This window comes from Hyalella azteca, unplaced genomic scaffold (assembly GCF_000764305.2).
Source record: "Hyalella azteca isolate HAZT.00-mixed unplaced genomic scaffold, Hazt_2.0.2 contig7568, whole genome shotgun sequence".
Classification (NCBI taxonomy): domain Eukaryota; kingdom Metazoa; phylum Arthropoda; class Malacostraca; order Amphipoda; family Hyalellidae; genus Hyalella; species Hyalella azteca.
The window spans coordinates 134,855-159,631 of NW_025937690.1; the positions used below are offsets into that span (position 1 = coordinate 134,855).

A 24,777-nucleotide genomic window follows, 5' to 3' on the forward strand; every position below is an offset into this window, starting at 1 on the left:
GAGAAGCTGTGGCACGTACAATCTGATGGGTCAGTTGCCTCTAGGATTATCTGTTGGCACGAAACGAAGCCAGCAATTGTTTCGTGTGAAGACATTGTTATGTTGAATGCTTCATAAATTTATATTTCGGCTTCTCAGGTGAAACCTAGATTTGACAAAGTTCACTTTCTTCTTTCGATATATTCTCCCGATTTATCCTCCCTTGATTGTTTTATAATTCAGACGCATCGAATTCGAAATGACCACCTGATAAATAGTAACTAATCTTCGGGATTCAATTACTTAGTATTATTAGATGCAATTGACGATAGATCAATCATTTACTGATAGCCAGTGAACCTAATGTCAGCTCTAATCAGGAGACATCTTTGAATCATTTCATTATTGCTCAATCGTGGGGCGATGGCACTGCTTAGGCCGCTTGATCTCATGGCTTGCACTGGAACGTAATCATGGCAAGCGAGGTTCGTGACCAGACGCTCTCTTATTGCGCTGCCGTAATTGCGAAGCACTTACAGCCCACCGAGCAGGATGCTGCTCGCTCCATCCACACACGAATCTCGAGTCCCTGCCTCGTGTCGCTCAAGTCGCAGTGTCCGCGGTCCTTGGATATTACTTAATTCCTTTACTTTTGTTTTGGGTCTCGACATTTCAGTTTTTTAAATAAAATGTTCCATTATTACGCAGAATTTGAGTGTTTTAGAATTTATATCGCTTTCGTCTGAAATAACACGTCAATTAGGAAAGTAGAAAAGAAGGATGAAATAATATTATAAGTATTGCTATTCCCATTACCTTGCTCCATAATTATTTTATAAATACCGCAATCATTTGAAGTAGTAAAAATTTGAATTTTTTTTACACACATAAACTTTACAACTATTACCTCTATATTATATGTTAAGACTATATACACTGTATGTTAACGAAATTTTCAACTTCTATGTTGATTTTATTTACATTATATTTCGTGTTTTATTTTCTGCATTGTTCAATTATTTTATTTAAATATTCTTCTCTCTGCTCCTGATTTATTCAAAGAAAAAATATTTATCTATTTTTTTATGTATTTTACATCTTTTATTATCTCCCATTATAGCTCTTGAAATGTTCATTGCCCGTCGAATCGGCTTGTAGTTTTAGTTGTTGAACAATTGTTTTCACAAGACCATTAATCGTCAAACGTTCATAGAATTGGCTGATTTGGACTTGGCCAAGCCGCCGGACTGCAATTTGCTGTAATGCCTCACGACTCAGTTCGATGTTTTTTAAATGCCATGTTCAGTATATCAGGAATTTCGCCATCACGTCTGAGGTTCCTTCATATGTTTTTGTTGCGAACACTTCTATTGCGTGCGCACGCTGCACAGCGACTGTCTTGTTTTTGCTCATGCCAGGCCCTAGGGATTTTTTATTTCACTGGTTGAGGGCAAGAGAAAGTTGCGGATCTCGTCTGCATCTGGTCATTAGTTTGCATGCGAGTGCAAAATTCTAGTCACTATCTTGTATTTCATTATTCATCACAATAATTATTACCATAGTCTGAAGCAAATTCTATACCATGCTGTACTTAGTCAAAAAATGTACAAATAAGGGTAAATGAAAAAAAATCTGATATCAAGACTGGAAAAAAACTCTAAAATCAAGACTGGAGTATTTTGTCTGGTGCGTCTCTTCATGCATGGCACAGGTATTTTCATGCGCGTTTTTGTACAGGAATGCCGTGCGCGCGTCAGGAATAGGGTCATAAAATTGCTCAGCCACCAGCAATATTTAAGCGCTGTCATTTTGCGTCATCCGTCTTGGCGAACGAGGCCTCACACGTTGTGAATTATCTGCTCCCAATGTGTACTTTTTCTTGTTCCGTCGGTCATACGATTTATTGAAACTTGTTTGACGTTCGTGATTCATGCTCTGTTGAACGAACTTGCGGTTTTGTGTGTCATTTTATTACCACAAATTTATTTTTTTTTTTACATTGACTTCATTTCGACAAGACCACCTAACTTCTTTTTGATATCCTGACTTGTTTTGTAACAAGAATTAATGTTTCATTAGAGCTGACCAGTCAACTTTATACATACTCGTTTGGACCAGAAATCTCAAGAAATACTTATTTTTTTTTTTGTCTTATGACTTCAGTCTTCAGGTATTTGCCATCGCATCCTATATAGTATAGGACTATAGGCTATTTAATTTAACGCCGTTCTATTTTTACTCTTTACGATGCTAGGTTTGTACCTTGAATGTTTATTGTAGAAATTAATTAAAATATCATTCTGTTGTTACGGTTAAATCATGAACGACTGATTTTTTGTCTAAACATTAAACTGTGATACATAATACTTAGCGTGATATATGCGTGCGATATATCGTCAGTGATGAGGTCGTCGCCTGAGTCGAGTTTACCATTCCAATTTTCCTTCATTTTTGTCCTGTGTGAGGGCATCGTAAAGATCTGATCGGATCTGCACGATCAGTGAACTTCTTATCGTTTGATCTGCTCGGTCATTATTTCGTTGCTAATACTCGGCCTTCATCAATGAGCGTTCACTATCGCCTTCATCTTTATCATGGCTCGCTGTAGCTCTCAATGCTGCACCGTTATTGTCTTGCCTGATATTGCGTTGTTTGTCGCATCCACCCTCCACTCGGAGAAATGAGTGAGACTTTATCCAAATAGTGATATATTTTTTACTCTTGTGTGTGTCTTTCTGTCCCAGTTTGGCTCGGTTGGTGGGCGTATCAGTGCATGCTATGTGCTGAAAGTATATTAATATTTGCACAGCATAACCCATTCACTTTTCCGCGTGTTACGGGGTGCCTGTGTCGCCCTGGTGCAATGACCGTAGATCCGAACTGCGGCTCTCCGAACTTAGTATTGGAGGCTGTTGGTTTTCTGTGTGTAAAATGTGGATGCTTAAATAACCTACCTAATGACTTTTCAGTTTAGGTGCTCAGCTCACGTCAAGTACTTTTATGAATTACTAACGATATTCTCGAGATCGCGAAAGAACAGTCGAGTTAGCGTAGCATCTAGTCTCAAACAAGTATAAAATCTCAAGTTCGTCGATATCATACATTTTCGAATATCCTTACTTACATATTATTTTTAAGTCAGTCGTTATTATTTCGCCGACTTTATTCGATAGATTTAACGTCATTAATTTGCGAGCTATAAGGTAACATTTTTTGTCGCTTACAGGATTATGGACGTTAATGGTAGAGGGCGCTCGCCGAGAGGAGGCTCTAGACGTCCTAGAGGGCCGCGACGTTACCCTCGAATGTCACTTCAGCAACCCTCGTCTGCTGAGCGGGGTGCTCTACTGGATGAGACACAGGAACGGCGAGGTCGACAATGTCGCCTTCGGAGACCAGGCCCTTGATGCCAATTACCGGTGAGAAAATAAGTATATCTATATGTACTTTTTCAAATGCTCATCTCGAGCTTCTCTAAAATCAATTTTTTTATGATTAATATAATTCTTAGCCATTCAGGCATAAATTGGATTTCGCCTAAAAATTCATTTCGCTTCAAACCATCTCTAAAGATCTTAAACCTGAGAGTCTTGAGGCCTAGAATTTCCAAATAAATAACTCTCCCGGATAATAATAAATTGATACATTTTTTATTCTACAGCATAAACTTCGTTGAATCTGAGAGCCGTTATGACTTGACGATCAACCGCGCAACGTATGATCGCGACAACGGCATGTTCGAGTGTCGTAGCGTGAAGGAAGGTTCGGGTAGCGTCTTGCACAACACCGTCGTCAACCTGACGGTTCTCATCCCGCCGGGCTCGCCTCACATCACGCCCCAGAAACCCAAGGCTGTCGAGGGCAAACCTATTGAGCTCACCTGCTCATCCAGTGGAGGCTCCCCTGACCCCCAAATCATGTAAGAACGATGTTGTGGAAAGGATTTATAATGTTCTATGTTTTGAACTATGTTGTTAGGACGATTTAATGGAAATTCGTACGTTTAATGCTTGAATTTAACTTGTGTAATTTGTTATTTCAAGGAATAAAAATTTGACACGATTTAATTTTCCAAGACGAGCGTCTCGCAAGAAGGCTACCACACGCACCGCAGTTGCAGGATGTATGTTATGTGACTCGTAGGCTGTCCATAGCCTCTTCGTTACCAGTAACCGAGTGTTCCTTGTGCAGATGGTATCGTCAAGGCAGTGACGAGAAACTAAGAAGCGTGCTGAAGCCTGGGGGCGGACGTGACGAGGCCACCACGTCGGTGCTGACCATCAGTCCCACCAAGGAAGACCACGGCAACGAGTATCGCTGCGTCGTCTCCAATCGAGCGCTTGCCGAGGGCGAACGGATGGAAACATCGGTTACTTTGGATGTTGACTGTAAGGGCCGAAATTATTATATCGATGTTTTTTTATTCATATCTTCCCTATTTTCCAAGAAAACTGTTGGATATCTTTAAAAAAAAACAAATATGTATATATTTCTTTATATATTTCATATCTCTGATAAAGCAAAGTCAAAAGAATTTGCGTATTATGATTTCGTTAGCGTTGCTGATTTTTTTTTTTTTTGCAGATTATCCCCGCATCACGATAGGGCCTGCAAATCCTATGCGTGTTGAACGTGGTGAACCTGCCACCTTGACGTGCGAAGTTGACGCCAAACCCCCAGTGAAGAATGTCCGGTGGACACGAGGGAAGAAGTTCATTGACACGAGACAAACTTTATTCATCGAACAGGCTACTGAAGAACAGGCTGGCCGTTACATCTGCCAAGCAGACAACAGTCTTGGTATTTTACGCGAGAGAGAGGTCACTCTAGACGTTCTCTATGGACCCATAGTAACGGTCCCTGCCAGCAAAGATTTAGAAGAAGGTCAAAATCTTGTGGTTACTTGCAACGTTACTGCTAATCCGTCCCCCAGAACAATTGAATGGTACAAAGTAGATGACGAGTCTTTCAGGCAGAGCGGAGATATTCTGAGGATTAACAGTGTCACAGCAACCAACCAAGGCAATTATGTGTGTCGGGCTGTTAATTTTTTGGCTCCCACCAATCAAGAAGGAAGCGACCGGGTCGGGAACGCTACCGTCGCGGTTCGTATTCGTCACGCTCCCGGTAAAACTTTCATCAAGCTCTCGACTCCTGTAGCGGTGTTGGACGAAGCCGTGGTTTTGACATGTGGATCAAATCCTCCAGGTTGGCCCACCCCAAGATACGAGTGGCGGCGCCATGACTCAGAAACTCCTTTGCTCGTCGGGCCGAATTATACCATCCCAAAGGCAGCGTACGCCGATGAGGGTACATATACTTGTACGCCTTCCAATAGGCTAGGCAAAGGCACTACGGCTTCCATGCCGCTCAAAGTCTACCAGGCTCCCAGCATTCTGGAGTCTTTGCCTGAAACCTCAGTGGAGAGCATCGGCGCAACCGATGTGAGCCTCACCTGCAGAGCCCAAGGAAAGCCCGAGCCTAAAGTTCGTTGGGTCAAAGATGGGAATGAAATCTTGCCAGCTGATGGTCTCTATGACGTGGCAGTGCAGCAGTCGGCTCTTGGCAGCAACGGGGTGTACACTGTACAGTCCAAGCTCATGTTCCAGGGCAGCAAAAGGAAAAATAGTAATCAGATGATGGCTCGAGATCGTGGTATCTATGAATGCTTGTTCAGCAATGAAGTGCGAGAAGTCGGTACTCCTCTCTTCCTCCGCGTGAAACGTAAGTAAAACTGATGATTAACGTTTAGCAACTAAAACTATATTTAACTTTATGCTGTCGTCATTAATGTTAATACACATGAATGGAACATCTGCACCCAATTATTTTTATACCTCGGATATAAGCTTTTTCAATTTCTGCTTCTAATGAATGATTATTTATTTTCAGATGCGCCCATCACTGTTCACAAGAATAACAAAGTCGCGTTTGACGTGGGCGAAAATGCCGTGCTGGTCTGTTTAATGCAGTCCTTCCCTAACCCTTCATTCCAGTGGTTCAGAGGAAATAATTTAATCCACCGAAACGACCCTCGCTTCGCTACAAATGAGACAGCCTTACAAGAAGATGTCTATGCTTCACAGTTGTACATCTCTGATGTTACTGACGAGGACTACGGTGACTATACATGCAAGGGCGAGAATACCATCGGCGAGCACACGACAACACTCAAACTTCAGCCTAAAGGCCCTCCTGAGCCTCCCGTTGAAATTCAATTGGTGTCAATCGGAACCAATAGCATTGAGGTTAAATGGGAGGAAGGTTTCAACGGTGGTATCGAAAGAACCAAATTTATTGCGCAAATCGAGTCTGAACTAGGCTCCCAGCAGGAATATGACTGTCAGTACCAAAATCCTTGCGTTATTCGCAATTTGGAAGAACAGACGGCGTACCGCATTAAGGTCCGCGCCAACAACATCAAGGGCATGAGTGATTTCTCTGCTCCTCTACAAGTGAACACTGGCGTTGAAGCGGCGTCTATTCCTGAGCCTGAACAAGTGTACTTCGAAATTCTCAATCGAGTAGTGAGCTTCCGAGTTCGCTCAACTAATCTGTTGCTCGTTGGTCAGATCAAGAAGAAGCCTCAAGGAACCTCCGAGTGGGAAGTTATTTCCTCTGAATATCCTCTGAGCGGCAAGGAGTATGAGGAAATCGCGATCGATGAAAAATATCCCGAAGAAATACAAGTTCGGCTCTGCGCTGTGGGCATGGAGATGCTGTGTGGCCCATACATCGAAGCACAGAAAGGTGAGATCACTCAAGTTTTCAGCCTTTGATTATAAACTATTTGATAATGGGCTGACTCAAAAAAATAAGTATGATTGTCTTAGTTTTACTGTTGAAGCTCAAGCGAAACGTACATCAACATGTCTAACAATTTATCTATTCAACAGTGGATGTGCTTCCAGCTCGTGCCTACAAGTCTTCCGGCCTTCAGTATTGGGTAGGAATCATCATCGGCGGCATCATGGCGCTTGCGCTGATCGCCCTCATACTCTTGTGCTGCTGTCGCCGGCGTAAGGGATCTAAGCTCAAGAAAAAAGCCGGGGAAATGGAAGTTGCCCACCGCGGCGTGTCTTCACAAGCTCCTCCGCCTCCTTACTACACAGTCGGGCGCGACAATAAAGCCATGGACGGATCTCTTCAGAACGGAATCGAGGACGTCTCTAAACCTTCCATTTACAACTCGCAACAGCCTTTCACTTATGGCCAGATGCCTCCAAGTCAGCAAAACAATGGTTAGTTTACAATTTTATTTCATTATATTTGGGGAAAATTCTTGTTTTGTTTCGACTGATGTTTTGTTGAGTGAAACTATTCTTCTAAAACAGTATACCATGTGAAATTATTTTATTATTTCCATTCAACATTTCCAATTTGTCGTGCAGGTATTGGTTACATGGACAATAGCTATTCGAACTCCAACAACGGCGGCTCCGTCAACTCCCAAGACTCGCTGTGGCAGGTGAAGAATGGCGGCGTCAACCCCGGCAACTACGACACCAACACAACACAGCCTCCTCAGATGACCCCTGGTAGCGATCCTCGGTACCCGTACGACCCGATGCTCCACGGAGGCTACGGCATCTCAGGATACGGGGACTACAGCCACTATCCTCCCTCAAGTCCCCACCAGACCCCCGTACCGCACCAGATGCAGATGGCTCCCCACCAACAACCTCTCATGGGCAAGGACGACAACGGCTACTACCCTGGCGTGCCACAGCAAAATGGATACATGGCCAACGGTGACGCTTACGCTTCGGTGCAGAAAAACAGGAAGAGGATGGATCATGTTGGTGAGTGCCTACCTTCCTTACTGAGAAATGCTTTGTATTGGGTATTGAGTTTTATAATTTTTAGATCAATGATTCCTAAACAGGTCGAAAATTCTTCCATGAATTTGGTCCATCATGCTGTAGTGGATTTTGCTTTTCTAAATTAGTTCGAGGCATAAATCTGCTGAACATAACCATGTCGGAAGAGTAATGTTGGCTAGGATGTCTCGATGTTTTACTACAAATTTTTAAACTATCAATTGTTACTTCCTTGCAGATGGCTATGACGTAAGCGGCATGCCGGACCCCTATATGGACCACCAGATGGACCCTAACATGGCTATGCACGACAACATGCAGCCTCAGCAGGACAACAAACCGCAAATTTCTTTCGACGAATCTTTAGAATCTGGCTACTCGACCCCCAATTCTCGCAACCGACGCATTATTAGGGAAATAATCGTGTGATTTTCCACTTTAGGTTTTTCTGCCCTCGTGTGGTCACGGGTGCTTCGTTTTGCCTTTAAATCATCTTCTTTGAAGATTCTTTTGCTGAATCTCGTTGAGTACAATGCCTCGTTTTAATTATAAATTAGTGGCATGCCGTTGAAATTATTTGGCTAAATGATGTTAGATTTCATTCTCACGACGCAATAAGAGTTATTTTTGAATGTCATAGAAATTATTTGGCTAAATGATGTTAGATTTCATTCTCACGACGCAATAAGAGTTATTTTTGAATGTCATAGAAATTATTTGGCTAAATGATGTTAGATTTCATTCTCATCACGCAATAAGAGTTATTTTGTAAACTTAGTGATTGATGTTCACCTCGAGTAGACTACACGATTTTCCCACCTCACGCGGAAGGTTTGACGTACGTCGCGCGGAACTTGGGCGTCTGGAAGCCTTTAGATTTGTACCGGACGCCGTAGAAGACTTAGCGCGGTGTCCTGCTGCGGCTGTGATATTAATATTTAAGGAACTCTACTTAGATCCTCTGCTTATTTCTAGCTTCGTCAGTTAAAATTCACTTTTGTCACCGGTCAGCGGGATCGTAAATTCACTTTTATCCCATTCTCCTTTTATTTTCTAGTAATTATGTATAGTGTACACGCTCGAAGTGAAGTCCTGACTACATTTCTAAATTAAGACCAATACTTATAAATACTTGACGTACAGTTTAACTACTGCAACTTATCTTGACCCTGCAACTTATATGACCACGGATTACCTGGGGACCAATAATTTAGTAGAGGTCACGAACGTGTCATTATATTTATATATTGTACAGAAGCAATAATTAATCTGTTGCATTCTTTGTATATTTTGATTTGTTTTCCTTCGATTTAAGTGGACGTTGCCATGTTAAGGTATTTCTAGTTATCAAGAAATGTTATCGCTTAAGTTTCCAGGAAAAATTATTCAACTAAATCATTTGGTTCTACAACACGACAAATCGTTCCGTTTTACCGATCTTGTAGAATCGTGAGGCTGACGGTAGGAATTTTATGTTCTTTTGAAAAAGCGTGGAATACGAAACGCTGATGCTGCGCGAGTTTCGAATGCAGCAGCTGCGTGGCATCCAAAGATGCAGCAGCTGCATGGCATCTTGTGATGCAGCAGCTGTATGGTATCAAAGATACGGCGCAAGCTATGACGGTATTCGTTAATCGAGCGCTCCGCAAGAATTCCTTCGATTCGAATATAAAGTTGTTCTGTATTTTTAGATAACATTTCTCTAAATTGAAACGCATACAACGTGAGTTAGGTGAAGCATTATGATCTGGTAAGACAATACTTCTGCAATTTGCTGCTTGAGTGTCTAGTCTTAACTATGATGGCGATTGATTAAACGTTCATTGTGTAAAAGAGATGTGGTAACATATGATCTATAAGATGTAATAGTGTGTTCATCCATAGATATACAATTGATTGGCAGCACAAGACACTTGTAAATACAGACGCGTGAGCACAGTTCTCGCGTGTCTCGCTAGATTTATGACCGCTGCACATGTTGTAAGGAAGAATTTGCTCATAAATTGTTGTTCATCACGCGTCATGCAGAAGACCATCTGTCTTCGTTTGTTTCACTGTTTGATCTCAACTTGTTCACAGAATATAATTTAATATCGGTGTACATTTTTTTGCGCTTTTGTAATCATGCATTGTTAGAAAAGCAGTAGAAAAAAAATTTAGTTCCGCTAGTTCTTATTGCGGAAAATGAAACAAAATTTTCGTCAGAAATATACTGCCTTAATGTAAACATATGGGACGTGGAACATAATTTCTGTAAACCTAGATTAAGCTTGTACATAACAGTGGTTATTTCCTGCAGGACTTGACATTGGTGCAGATGCTGTTGTTTACGAGCTATGAAACTAATAAAATTGATAAATATCGGGTCGTTTGAAATCAAATATTGAATCAAATCTCACGAGAAAACAAGCATGAATATAATATTGACAATTATTTCAAAACAATTAGTGAAGGACGAAACATAAGCTCGTAATTTGAATGATTGATTCCTCTTCCACCGCGTAGCTTGCATAATTTTCAACTGAATATACGACGCCGAACTGTCAACCACGCTGGAGTCAGGCCTTGTTTGGCAGAGTAAATTACGCCTTCACAACCCATTTGTTATCCGGCATAGGAAGACGTGCACTACGAGATATGGAAGTTTTCTCACTAAAGTATTACCATACAGAAGTGGGAAGAAATCCTAAAGAGGATTTTTTATCCCATTCCTAAGAAAGCAATGCATCAAAATTAGACGTGTGTGAGTAAGGAATAATTTACGCGGCATGAAATATCTCCACATCTGGAAGCAAGTATTTAATAGTAAACGTAAGTTAAACTAGAAAAGTTAGAGCTAACTAGTGTTTCGGGTATCTAAGCATCCACACCAAACTTACTCCATTTAATTAAAAGCTTAGAAATTTTTTCACCAAATTATGACAATCCCTCTGCGATTAATTTAATACATAGAGTTTTAACTTTTCTCGACAGAAATATTTCCACTTTTTTGAGCATACGAATGACATCGAAGTTATATTTACACGCTGAGCAACAACGTTCCACTCTTGTTAACGACGCAAGCAATCAAGCTTTGCAGAGAACATTAGAGAAACAAGTGTTCAGAAAACTTAAATGAGAACAAGTACGTTTAGGACTGCTTGGACGGAAGCTAATCAGCAATAATGTCACTTGTTTGCTCGAATCGCAAATTCACTGAAAACTTGAAAGAAAAAAAAACTCCAAAAAATTCATACTATCTTTAAAGATAACGTTTGGAGTCCAGCTCCGTCGTCAGTTTGAAAATTCTAGAACACAGAAAAATCAGTAATTAGTACAGTCTAGATTACAAAAAAAAACTCAACAGTAAAACCTAGCTATTTACTATTCCAAATGGGTAAGAGCTAATAGCTGAATTCAAACTAGGCCTCTGTTTAAAATGATTCCAAGATGCGCAAATCAGAAACACTATCAGAATACCAATTTCTGATATAGTGACTTCAAGGCTTTACCTTCCTCTTCCGGTGTTTCTGATAGGCGCATTTTAGAATCATTGTATATTTGTAAACAAAGGCCTAGTTTAAATTCAGCTTTTAGCTCTTATCCACTTTAAATTGTAATAGCTAAGTTTTACCACTTAGTTTTTTTTGTAATCTTAACAGTACTAATTGCTGATTTATCTGTGTTCTATAATTTTCAAACTGACGATGGAGCTGGATTCCGAAACGTTTTTTTTTACAGATAGCATGAATTTTCGTGGAGTTATTATCATTTTCTTGCTATCAAGTTTTTAGTGAGCTAATCAGTACAGAAGAAATAATGCTGAGAAAATAACACTACCGCTAAAATGCGAAATTTTTTCCTACAGCTGAAATTTTTTCCTACAGTGCCACAATAGCAATGCAAACTCTGGGAAGTAACAATTTGTTTCAGTGCAACGATTACTGCCATTCATTTGCTATAATATGAGTGCAAAAGTAACAGTATAATAAAGTCCTGGGCTATAAATTAAAATGAAGGCTTATACTGCAGGTATCCAAACCGAACCCTGCTGTCAGCATGCTTTCGAGCATGGTACATAGATTCTTATGAACCCTGCTCTAAAAAATACTTTACATTACAAGCTTTATTATTATGAGCTATAGTTGCAGTAGATGTTATCTTAGTTTGGTACTAGATTGAATTACGCTTTTAGAGAATAAAATTTCATGAACTTCAAGAACGAATACATCAAAAATAGTTATTTCAATCAATCAATTCAAGTTCGTCAGATTGCAATTAGCTTTTGTTGAAAGTTTCAGTTCCATGACTATGACTAATTGGGATACTACAGTGGAAGTTGAAATGACAGGTAGGAAAGAATATAATTCCACAGAAAGAGAGCATTGCATCGATTGCTCTAGATTGACCAGATTACCATATAATCATCGATAACTCATCACACCCACACAAAATTAAATAAATCACTTACCATTGAATAATTAACAACCATAATCATTGATGCATAATGTCAAACCGTAAAACACGCGCAACTTCGCGCATTTGAGGCACTGCAAATTGGACAGCTCTGAGCATTGCTCGATCACAACAAACGAGTCTAGCTTAAGGTCGAGTGTAGTCTAATTTACATCGGGCTTCCCGGTAAGTACTAATGTATCTATAAATATTTTAAAAGACACCACATCTAATCTGGTAACAATTGATTTAACAACATTAGCTAAAAATAACATTCATTTTTCTGTTCAAACAACTCAAACCATCAGTCCTCCTAGCGCTGAGAAAAGTCAGCCGTTAAAAACAATCTCTTCTTTCTTATATTTTACAGGCGCAATTCGCTCCATGTTAGCTAACTAAACGGATTATATAGCTCATTCTATTCTTACCCATTGAAGTGACCGACTCTTATTTTCAGACGCCGACAAGCCTGGGTCTGTCTCTTATACACATCTAGATGTGTATAAGAGACAGGTCTAGGCTGATTTCGCCTCCTGACGTCTGACCTAGACATCAGGTATCGGCTAATTTCGCCTCCTGACGTCTGACATATACGTCAGGACTCAGGTCTCGGCTGATTTCCCCTCCTGACGTCTGACCAGAACGTCAGACCCAATTAAGGGATATTCGCTCAATTTCTTTATTTTTACGTCAAGGTTGTTTTTCACTTTCCTGACCTCTCTCCTAAACGTCAAGGGAGGAAAATAAGTTCTAGAAAGCTCCTATGCATTAAATTAAGTAGCCATTCTTGTCAACGCACCTATATGACCCAGAACAGAATTAAGAGACATATTTCTATTAAGTTTCACCTTTACCGAATACAATTTAGATGTGGTATTGTTATTATCTTGAATTTTCTTTTACTTTCGTGGGTATTCCGCCTATTCAAAGCCTCGGAAAAGATGTGCAGGATTAAATTACAATTCAACGTCGTAAAAGGAGTGGATTATTAAAACATTATTTAATGCCTTGATTCCGGTCAAATTTGCCGTCACCAAAAAATTTCAAAGTAAGATTAATAAATTCGTTCAAACTTAGACAATAATTCACAAGCAGCCGATGGTGCTGTCAAAGATTCAGAACACACTTCGTGCACATTCAAAGACTCTTGTAAGAGGATAAGTAACAGCAATTGAAGCTAAATTCCTTTTTTAAATGTAATGTACACATTTGGATGAAGTAACTTTTACTAGCAATGTTAAATTCTACTATGACTACTGAGTCAAAAGCCCCTCACGAAAAAAAATTGTATCTGTTCACTTTTTCAAGAGCGGCTTTCCATACCAGCGCCTGTTGCTCTCATTGAATTTATAGCCAGTAGCAATAAGATGATTAGCTAGCGCTTCATATATCAAGCTATTTCGCACTAGAAGTCAGAAGTTGACATCGCCAGCAAGGCGGAAGGTCTCAATCATTGCAAAATTCTCAAATAATTCATAATCTCCAAGGGCGGAAAGGTCTCAATTGTCCAGCCTGCCGAAGTTGGCTCGAAAGCAGCAGCGTTAGCATCTCAATAAGACGAAGTGACAAGAAGGGACAGTGAAAAGCAACAGAAACTAAGACACTCGAATGAGAGGTCGCTTACACGGGACGTCGGCCACCCGCACGAGAGACAGAGAAGGGAAATGTAAGGAATCCTACCTAAATAATAACTTAACCCCACAACTGAGACCAACAGTCGGAACGCGAAATCCCATAGGACTTCTGACGAGCACAGACACCCGTCAGAAGTCCCCCCTGAGGGGGGGGTTATATACACGAGACGTCGGCCGTCCGCAAGTGAAATACAGGGAACATATATGCAAGGAATCCTGCATAAATAATAGCTTAACCCTACAACTGAGACCAGCAGTCAGACATCACGAGCTCTGTGGTGGAGGTACAGGAACGTTCCTAGAACCATGTTCCTGGTAGCGCAAAATCCCTTAGAATTTCTGACAAGCCAAGGCACTAGTCATAAAAAGCCTCCCTGATGGGAAGTCTCCCCGCTCGAGAGTACCATAGTATTAGAAATGTAATTGATAGAGATTTTTGAAAATTCAAATGTTAAAAATTAGATTTAAAATTTCCATTTGTCTTAAAATAAAGAGTTTACGTCGCTCTCTAACTTTAATTCAGTAGGGAAAGAAGAGACCAGCCTTGACAGCCGCCGGTTTAAATTATTATTAAAATATCTTGTCCTAAATTTCCTCTCATTCTTCAACCTCGTTCATTTGCATGCCATTCACTTGATTGGCCCAGTTCATTCGAATTAAGATCTTAAGATGCTTCTCCGCAACTATTACCAATTCCAATTAACCGCATGCTTCAATTTATACTCTCACTGGGCTAATCTTTCTCACTTGACTCGGCGCATTACTAGGCTTCAGCCTCTTAAGTGGATTTTTCATTTAAGGTAATTATGTTCTCAATTGACTATTGAATTATTATTTCCAATTATATCTCGATTATTTCGCGAGTTAATTATATTTCTTTGTCAGCAGCAATTCAAGCGTATTTTTATATCGACTTCAGAACAACCCGTCAGGGGCGACGGGGCATAGCTCACGTACGGTTCACGTATACGCCGACTACGCTGCAGCTGCCTCTATTTCTTTATATTGGATACGAAACCAAGACTAAAACCTTGTCAACACCATTCAACTAGTAGCAAGAAATAAATTTGACTGCAAATTTGATCCGTAAATTTCATTTGAAAATAAAAAGTTGAAGATATTTCAGCTGAGCTACAGTTGTTTTATAATCATTAACAATAGTAGAACAAAAATTCGCTGCATGAAATAATGGAATGTAAATGATATCCTGAGAAATAAAATTTCTAAAAAATTCTGTAAACTATGCTCCGGCAGCCCAGGGGTCGCATCAATCCCTAGAATCCCAGCAAAGCACTGTAATGTATTCAAGTACTGTATATTAAATACATTAAAATTTCAAAAAATTTTGTAGCCAATTCCTTCTAAAAAGGCTAATATTTGATAATTAATTCCGAAGAACTTTCCTTATGGCATAAAAAGTGCCTTTGCTGGAACTCCCGTGAGGCAATAATAGAATAAAAACAAATTAAACTGCCACCTACACGACGCAGGTGCAGATGAGCTTGTGAATTATTAGCGCACAAAAAACAACGGAAAATATCACGAATTTTCAGCAACGAAATCACGGCAGCGAAACTAAGCAATGCAGGGAAGGTGTTTTCGAAAAAAAACGCTGGAATACACACGTTAAATTGATATAATTTTCTGAGGTAATATCAATCTACATACAAAATAGAATTAATCTTTCCAATTCAATATTTCAGAATACCCGACATCTGACTCATAACAAATAAAATAAGAAACTTCCAATAATAAATCCCACAAATAAAAGTTATAACCATAAAGAGTCGTGGAATGAGTACATAAGCAGCCATTCAAATGTTTTACACAGAACACAATCCCCCAAAAAATGAGTTTCTTCAAAACAGAAAGTTAGATGCAATTTTGACGAGAACATCTCATAGTTAGCACTTGCAGCGTATCATAGAAACATTAATTTGTAATACTGCATAACAGTGCACTATATTAGGCAGCGAGTAATAAATATCACACTCTCAAAAAATGAACATTCAGCAGGTCACTGGATCAATTCCACTGTCGGTCTTGCAATCAATCAAAGCAGAAGATGATATCCTCGCCAGAGCAATAATATTGCTTAGTATTTGTGAATAAATACGTCGAAAAAACACGACACAGCGCCGAACAGACACCATACAAGTACGGACAAGAGCATTAACCTCAACCACGAACTGCATTGAAAATAACAAAATAATTTACATTATTATATGCAGGTTATACTTGCACGCAGTTAGCTAATTATGTGCAACGAACTACTGTGATGCAAAATTTTCATGTTATAAGTTTGTTTAAAAACGTATTTATCAGCCTCATAAGGACAATAATATTTCATCTACTATTCAGGCGATGCTGATGTGGAAAGCTGTGGACAACACATACTGTCATATCATGATTAACAGATGCAGAATACAAAGTAATACATGCTCCGAGTGACCCGGCTACCCTCTGGAAAAAATTTGTCTAAGAAGATGAATATCTTGTTTAAATCCATTCACAGTGTATTTTGATTATTTCACTAAACATATGGCATATGCCTTAAAATTATTGTGCAATAAAGGAATGTCCACTTCTAGGATGCAACGTATACCGTAACTCGAAAAAAGTTCATGATTCCTCGATGATTGGTGAGTCATAAGCACCAACGAACCTGAGAGCAAGACCAGTAACAATGATAATTATAGCAAATAAAATAGATATGAAAAAGAGTGTTTGCCACCCCTACCTTGTACTTTTGGTATGCACGATCATAGCTACAACATAATACTTATTAGTACTGATGATATTACAATAAAAAGTTAAAGATACTATAAGATTCCCTCATTGGATCAGATTTTCAACAAAGAAAAAATCTAACCTGTACCAACAAATCGGTTAGCGATAGTTTCAAGGAGGAGTATTAACAAAATAACTAACAAAAAACGAAACAATAATGAAAAATCTGTAAAACATTGAAATCTACATTCTTGCTGAGCGATAATGTAATTGTGACTACAAACGGCGCGGATTAGTTTATGACGTATGTAGTACATCTATATGCCCATCAAAGTCATATAGTGATATAGATTGGGAAAACCTTGTACAGGAATAGACTTTCGGGCAAGAAAAAGGCCATGTCATGCTTAACAAAACGTTGGAAAGAAGAACGGTTGCAAAATTTATCAACTTCCGAGAGAATTAGATAGCTGCAACAAGAATTGCTAAAACATTTTTGCGACTTTTTGTGCATCAGGCCTTAGCTTTAGTGCTTTTTGAGATAATAAAGTAGCTGCATTCAGACCCAGATATTATCTGGCGTCGTACACAAATTCTTTTTTGAAAATCTTACAAGCATAGTAGAACTTTGGGATCAAAAACACTAGAGACAAGTCGAATGCTACAGAGCAGGTTTGTCATTTAGCCTCACAGCTGTAAGAATTGTATGTACTTAGTAAGAATTGTAATTAGTAAGAATTACGGTGATTGAAAAAACCTTAAATCCCTCCACCTGAAAAGTTAGATAATACAAACAAACTCACAGAAAACAGAGCTTCATAAAAATAATAATTCGAATCCATAAAGATTATGCAGGCTATGCATGTTAATTCTATTATTATCAAAATTAAATGTTAAATACCTCACACGAAATAATACCTATATCCAATACCCTTGAAAGAAACTCCTCAGTTTTCACACTTGCACAAGACATCAGGACCAATCACATCAAAATTCAACGTCATGACATGCCAACAAAGAAAAATAATAATAAATTAACAGGAACAAACACAATGATGAAATTCACAACTCGGCAGCCCTAAGATCCAACATCCGGCCAAGAGATTGAACGAGCGAGAGAAGTGACTTGCGACCGTGCCGGCCATATAAATATATTGGATCTATGAAACTGCAACATGAAATTCAATTTCCTGTCCTTATAAAATAACTTGATAATACCATTTGTGAAATAAGAATGCAGTTTTTGTGTTCTGAGTGTCTTTTTATTCACAAATACCCAGAGTTCTATAATGGAATGTGCAAAAAAACTAAAGCTGCATCGAACAGAAAACAAAGACCAAAGACTTAACGTTATTTCTGACAGCGCATTTCCACTAAATGAATGTCAGTGTCATGCTCTCGTCAACCAAATAAAATCTTTACCTAAGCACGACAAAACACCACGTCAAGTTCAAATAAGATAACAGTTTTATGTTATATATGAGGTTGGAAAGCCATTAACGATGCATGAGCCAGGCATGAAGGAAAATACACCTGAATTCTGGACTGCAAATTACCACTAAGATCACTGCTTACCAACGTCTATTAGGAGATCACGCAAGAGGTGAAAACAGAGTCTCACAGGTCAAAATAATCAAAGCATTAGTCGAAAAAAACTGCTTCCACTTTAACAATTTTGATGGCCTATAACTTTTTGGAGACGAAATTCCTCTAGTCCTCTTTTGGAACCTGACACTCATTGGAGTTGGGGAGACAGCCTGGATACTCCTGAAGGTTGGGATTGTCCAGATCCCCGCGCCCTTTCTTGCTGGCAGAGTTGGAGCCGATGGGAGAGAGAGGAGCTCCGAAGTCTTTGACGCATGCGCAACGAGGCTTGGCTTGTCCAGCGCTGAACAGACGGCGTGGCACTCCTTCCCAAGTCCTTTCGATGCCTCCACTGAAACCATTAGCCAACTTTAAAAATTTTTTTCTTTATTAATAATCTATTATCACACTTAGAAACCTTTACTACGGTACTAATGTTCCATTTTTAATAGCCTAATTGTAATAACTAAATAACGTAATCGTGATGATAAACCTCAAAATACTTCAATTATCTATTGTGTAGTAGTCCGAGCCCAATTTACGACTTCAAAGTCAACAGTAGTTGGTGCATTTAATAACTTCCTGGAGGTTTGGGCTTTCATGGATGATGTCTGACAAAATACACTGCCCCTCAACAGTATTATAATGCTCAGTCTACCTACATCAATATAATTAGTTAAACTTTAAGCCTTTTATCTCGGATGCATTTACAGTTGTCAATGCTACTCGTATTCAGTGGTTTGGGACCGAGAAGTCCCGTCAGTCACGAAAAGGTTATTTGCTTTTGAATCCAATTTTAAATAAAATCATTTAAATTTCAAGCAAATGAAAAGTATTTTGCATACTTCCTAAAATAATTATGTTCAGACTAATAGAATTAAATACTGTAGATACCAAGTGATATTTATATGTTAACCAGAAGTTCTGTGCAAGTTAATCTAAAATGCTTACAAGTTGTATCTCAAGGATATCATAACTCAAATAACAGCAAAAATACATAGATAGAAAGTTGAAGTGATTATAAGAAAGATGTCAACAGCAAGATATTCTTTTGGCAGAGACAGTTTGGCACAGTTGCTCAGTACCTATTGCATGGTCATTTTGAATGCCAACAGCATAACAATATGCTCTCACCTCCATCCTCGTGTTTAAACAAGAACCATATGACACTTAGAAATATGTCATTTGTAACAATATCATACATGTTTACCAGAGCAAGTAATGAATTCTGGAATATTGACCTGGCTATCTTATACACAGTAACGCCAGACATTACCTCTTCTTTGTACACCAAACTCGAGTGCCTCTGTCCTGATTCCACTCAGTGTTGCAGGGCGGAAAGATCTTGTACTGTTCATCAGCTTTATCCTTGTTCTTCTTGGCATCAGCAATCCAGCGTTCTGCATCCTTTTGGTACTGAGTTGCTTCCCCAGAAGCAGTGTAGTACCGGCCTTCCACTTTACCTGCAAAAAGTTCATCAGATCAATACATGATAGCTTGGAAACAACTTAACCCTCAAGCTGTCTTCATTATGTTACATGCCTTATGTCCTATGTACATATGGTCGAAAATGCAGGTAATTTTTACCCAAAGGCTATAGGAGGGTTAATGTTTGCTTGAAAGTATAATTTAGCCAGACAATACAAGTTTTAATGTTTTCTGCATTAAATAATGGTCTAGAATGGCAGTGGAATGAAATTCTTTTTCCTATGTTCAATTGACCTTAGAAAGTTTCATTGATTTAATTCATTAGACTTACACTGTTAAACTGATCAAGTCTCATAGGGCTTTGCGATATAGTACTACGTATATAATAAGCCATATGCTAACCCCAAAGTCCTATAATCAGTATAATGGCAAGTTTTATCAAACAATTAACTGCAAGAATTATTTACAGAGAACATCAGAAAGTCCATTAACAATTTACTAAAAGCCAAACTTTTATGACCTAAACTATCTTCAACTTTTGCATACGGTACATAAACAACAGCACAATATATTTAGTCACAAAATTTTAAATGAAATACATTGGCATTAGGCATTTTAGAAAATGTTCATGACAAGGTAATTAGCATGCATAAGACTTATTTAATTAGTAGCACTAGAGAACTCACCAACATACTTGTAGTCAGAATGATAGAAATCAATCCAAGTTTTGATGCCTAGGTAATCCTGATCAGACATGCCAGCAATGTCATCAGTGAGACCTTCTCCATCAAAATTGCCTGTGACAAACGCACGAGAGGCATCGCGACCTGCAAGTTGAATAGTAAAACTAAAACATCATCACAAGGTGTTATAGGAAAAGTATTTTGATATTTGCACCTAGCCACAAGCTCACATACAAGAGAAAAAACACAAAATAATAAAGTTAAGCATTTGAGTTCTATATCTGAAAGATAGGTAGTACAAATTCTGTGAATGTTCATGAATCTCAGTTGCGTTTTTTGAATCTTACCTGCAAAAAATTCATAGCCTCCTCCAGGTCCATAAAACTTCTCTCCCTTCTTTACATCAAAAACTTGTCCAAGAAAGGCTAGATATAGTCCTTTGCTGCCAGGTTTACCATCATAATTCTTCAATTCCTCAACAGAAAACACTTTTTCAGGCTGAGATTCATGCTCTTTCCCCTTAGCATTAGATTCTTCATCAACAATTGGCTTACTGCTAGTGCCTTTTGCCTCATCATCCACAACACCAAAAATATTGCTTAGCTGTTTATTCACTACTTTGACATATGGTGCTAGAACAGGTTGTACTTTTAACCACATAGGATACACATTGGTTTTTAATTTTTCACCCACCCCATTGAGAAAAGTACTGCACTTTATGGTTAGTTGCTGAACAGTTGGATCACTCAAAAATGTGTCAACCGTGCTTGGTGAGTATTTCTGTAGAAGAACTGCTGAAAGAGCTACCATGAAAGCACATATGAAAGAAATTTTTATGAAACCCATTTTGCTTAGCGAATGCCTGCAAAAAAAAAAAAAAGAATATGGCATCATTAGCAACCAAACTAGCTTGTAAAGAGCAGATAAGTATTGAACTTATTAGTAAAAAATTAAAAAAAAATTCACTTCACAATCCAAAGCCACTCAAATGGTTTCTAGTTTTCAGAAAATTTCAATATATATTTTTTCATAAACCAAAAAAATATCATCTAACCTTTGAGGGTAGCATCTAATCACAAAATAGTTGCACATGGCATTTGAATGCCTCTGCTGTCCTTTTAGCAGCTACTAGGGCAAGAAGGGTTTTGTAAAGAAACTGTTTGAAATATTAGTATTTTCCCTGCTTGAAGGTAATCATTGCATACAGGCAAGGAGTACATATATCTACCTAGCCTACCTTCTAACCAATCTGAAATAGAAGTCAGAACTTCCCTATAATCATGGGTAAATTAAACAAATAAAAAACTTTAAAAAAACACGTTTTCTCAACAGACAAAAAAGAAACATCAACTTTTTCAGCGAGTTGTCCTAAATTTTATTCTTGACCTACAATGAAGTCTAAAGTTTATTTCTTTCAAATCTTATGCTGAGAAAACACAAAAAATGTGGGGGGCAAAAAAAATTATTGACCAGCTCAAGACACATCCATTACCCAAGTTCTATTCATAATACTTAATCTGTAGGCTGTAGCTCCTCAAAATATATGATATTTAGATCTTCACAGTGCCTGCCCCATGTTTTTTGGGTTTTCTCAGTATAAAATTTGAAAAAAAAACACTTTAGACTTCATTTTAGGTCAAGAATAAAATTTAGGACAACTCAATGAAAAAGTTTCTTTCTTGTCCGTTAAGAAAACAGAAAACGTGGTTTTAAAAGTTTTTTTTCATTGCTTTTAGTTTTGAAACCACCAGAAAAACATGGTTTTTAAAAATGGTTTTATATAGATTTATTTTCTACTTTTTAGTTCAATAATTGCAATTATTAAAACAATTTCTCAGCAGCACAGCATGCTGAAACTCTGGTTGTTTGACAAAAAAAAAAACTCTATTCCCAACCATGAACTTTTTCTCTCCATACAAATGTCAGTTAATTAATTTAATGATTTTTAACTATAAACTTATTACTTCTGATGATAAAATCTTGAATTGTTAGGCAGCATAAGCATGCATGCCAAATTTCAAGCTTCTAGGCTCTTCAGAAGTGCTCTAAATTAAGGTTTGAATTTTTGATGACAGACAGACGGACATGAAGCGAAAAGAAGAAAAATAAAACATAAAAAAACTTTGAACAAGTTAAAATCACAGAAAATGTCATTTATTCTACCTCTACATCATATACAATGAAAAAAGAAGACTTCAGATTTGCTTCTGCCCATCACAGCCAATGGCAATGGGACGTGACTGGCTCAAGTTCCGAATTAACACTTTGATGCTCGCATCAGTTTTCCAGTTTGGTCCAATTAGCACAGACGTCCATAGACGTCATAACTATACACGGCACAATAACCCCTGGACGCGAGCCGCGAGGAGACGTCAATGCCGAGTGTTTCTACATGGGGTTGCAGGAAAGATGCACCATTTGCACCAATTTTAAGCGGGTGTATGAATGTTTTGGACCTCCAGTTTTCATATTACATAATCTTTTCAAGACATATATATTATGATATATATACGGCACTGGATGTCAGCTTGTTTCAGAGTGCACTGGCCGTGTGAATGATCAGTTGTGCGACTTTTAACCGTTGTGTTACTTCAAAAGTTATATTTATGCAATTAGATATCACCAATTTCTTTTTATGGATATAACATACCTACTTTCTAATATATAATTTTAATATTTTTTTCACAGAATATTTTTGAGAAATCACGCAATTATCATTTGGCCTATGCCGCCTCTACCATGAGTCAGGCATGGAATATATCTACTTGGCAAGCCGCGACTGAATTTTTCGAACCGTGGCTTTATGGATTTGCCAGCCGTGATTCCATTTCTACGAGCCGTGATTCCATTTCACCAAGCCGTGAANGTCTGTCTCTTATACACATCTAGATGTGTATAAGAGACAGCTATGACACTTTCCTCAAGTTTGTCATTTGCATATGTAACTAGAAGAGTTCTACTACAATGCACCAAAACCTGCAGTTATTTGGAGTTATTTTACCAAAAAATATAATTGATTTTACGACCTGGTCTAAGTTACCCCAAGGGCTGGGGTAACAAAGACCATCACTTTTTTGAAATTACATAAAGACTATGAGAGCCAGCCACTGTGCAGAGAGTGAACAAAGATTTAAAGACCTACGGCAATGCATTATCGGCAAAATTTTCGCCTTCAAAAGATCTTGCCGACACATTTAGATTGAAATTCTTGCATTTAATATATTTCTCAGTCTCCAGCCAACTATTTAGAAAAAAAGTAAGGTTTCCGGTACGTTGGATGGATTACGATGCAGCGAAGCTTTTCTGGAAATCAGTTGCGATGAATTCCCCCAAAAAATGTAAACAACTTTTTTTCGATTGCGTAGTTTTGGTCACATTAGAGCGGTCAGACTGCTTCATTACTTGTTCAGTTGACACTTGCTGTACAATCGGACTGTTTTTAGGGTAAAATTAGTTATTTGGGGTAACACGTGCATGCAACCTTGCAATAAGTTTGTGGCTTGTAAATAGTTCGTCATTACTGAGCGTAAATGGCTTTTCATTAAAAATTACCCGGCGACGCATCTTTAAAATGGCCGGCGACGCTTTGGGCTTAAAAATCCATATATTGGCGACGCTGCATCCTCCCTCTGCATAGTGGAGAGCCAGGAGCCAGCAATTTATGGTGAGTGAAGCTAGAGTATAGACCTGTATTTTGCATGTTTCAATTCAAGTTTAATTTAGCTAGTAAAAAAATGGCATCATTTGTAAAAAAAAAGTGGTCTAAGTTATCCCATTTTACGGTATTTTGGCAGGAACGGTACGGTCGGTACCTAAAGCAATGCGGATTGCAGAAGTAGAAAATTTTATGAAGTGACATGTTTGTGAAGTGCAAACCGTGATTTTTCAATTAAACAAAAATTTATGACATTCGAGCCGCGAGATTTCATACCTAATGAAATAATATGATATTAGAGCCGTGATATTTCAGACAAAAATAGGACTTTTCCAGCCCTGCCATGAGTAAACGTAAAGCTTCACTTACTAATGACCAAATAGGCTAGCAGCCTTATTAGCAGAAGGTTCTTCAGTTCAAGACTTCAAGTGACTCAGACAGTTCAGGGTTGAGCCACACTCAGGATGATGTATGTTTTCGGTGAATTTTCCCGCGCATTTTCACTTTTTTAAGCTATTGCTGTGCACCAGAGTGGAAATCTAAGATTAGAGGTTCACTTAAAAAAAAGCGTTCCGCCTTGAAAAAAAAACGTTCCAGGCAAGTGGCAACTAGAAACAGGTTTGCAGGTCGTCAGAAATCGGCCTCGGTATGAACACAGTATGAACACACGTCAGGCAACACAGAGAAAATCCCAATATTGTTAATTGTGCGCGTCACTCATGGATAAGCAAGAGGAATCTACTGAAAGACACGTTGTGCTCAGTAGAACACGTTGTGCTCAGTAGAAGTTACAAGGTCGCTACTGACACCAGTAGAAACTCATCACTCAC

General features: G+C 38.6%; 2 protein-coding genes across 2 annotated transcripts in view; one reads left to right on the forward strand and one right to left on the reverse strand.

The window, feature by feature from the left end:
* The window catches only part of LOC108681903 (hemicentin-2), a 91,962-nt gene extending 83,540 nt beyond the window's left edge, over positions 1–8,422 (forward strand). Inside the window, exons 2-9 of the mRNA XM_018170984.2 lie at positions 3,206–3,398; positions 3,641–3,898; positions 4,171–4,367; positions 4,564–5,703; positions 5,872–6,729; positions 6,876–7,220; positions 7,371–7,781; positions 8,038–8,422. Of these exons, the coding sequence (XP_018026473.1) occupies positions 3,206–3,398; positions 3,641–3,898; positions 4,171–4,367; positions 4,564–5,703; positions 5,872–6,729; positions 6,876–7,220; positions 7,371–7,781; positions 8,038–8,228 (3,593 nt within the window). The 3' untranslated portion in view covers positions 8,229–8,422. The remainder of the gene's footprint in view (positions 1–3,205; positions 3,399–3,640; positions 3,899–4,170; positions 4,368–4,563; positions 5,704–5,871; positions 6,730–6,875; positions 7,221–7,370; positions 7,782–8,037) is intronic.
* Positions 8,423–15,485: 7,063 nt separating this feature from the next.
* On the reverse strand, positions 15,486–21,156 carry LOC108681904 (neuferricin-like). Its single transcript, XM_018170986.1, has 4 exons — positions 20,640–21,156; positions 20,296–20,436; positions 19,458–19,644; positions 15,486–18,533 (listed from the first exon to the last, which is right to left on the reverse strand). Exons 1-4 carry the CDS (start codon positions 21,136–21,138, stop codon positions 18,308–18,310), a joined length of 1,053 nt encoding a protein of 350 aa, XP_018026475.1. The 5' UTR covers positions 21,139–21,156; the 3' UTR covers positions 15,486–18,307.
* Positions 21,157–24,777: the final 3,621 nt, after the last annotated feature.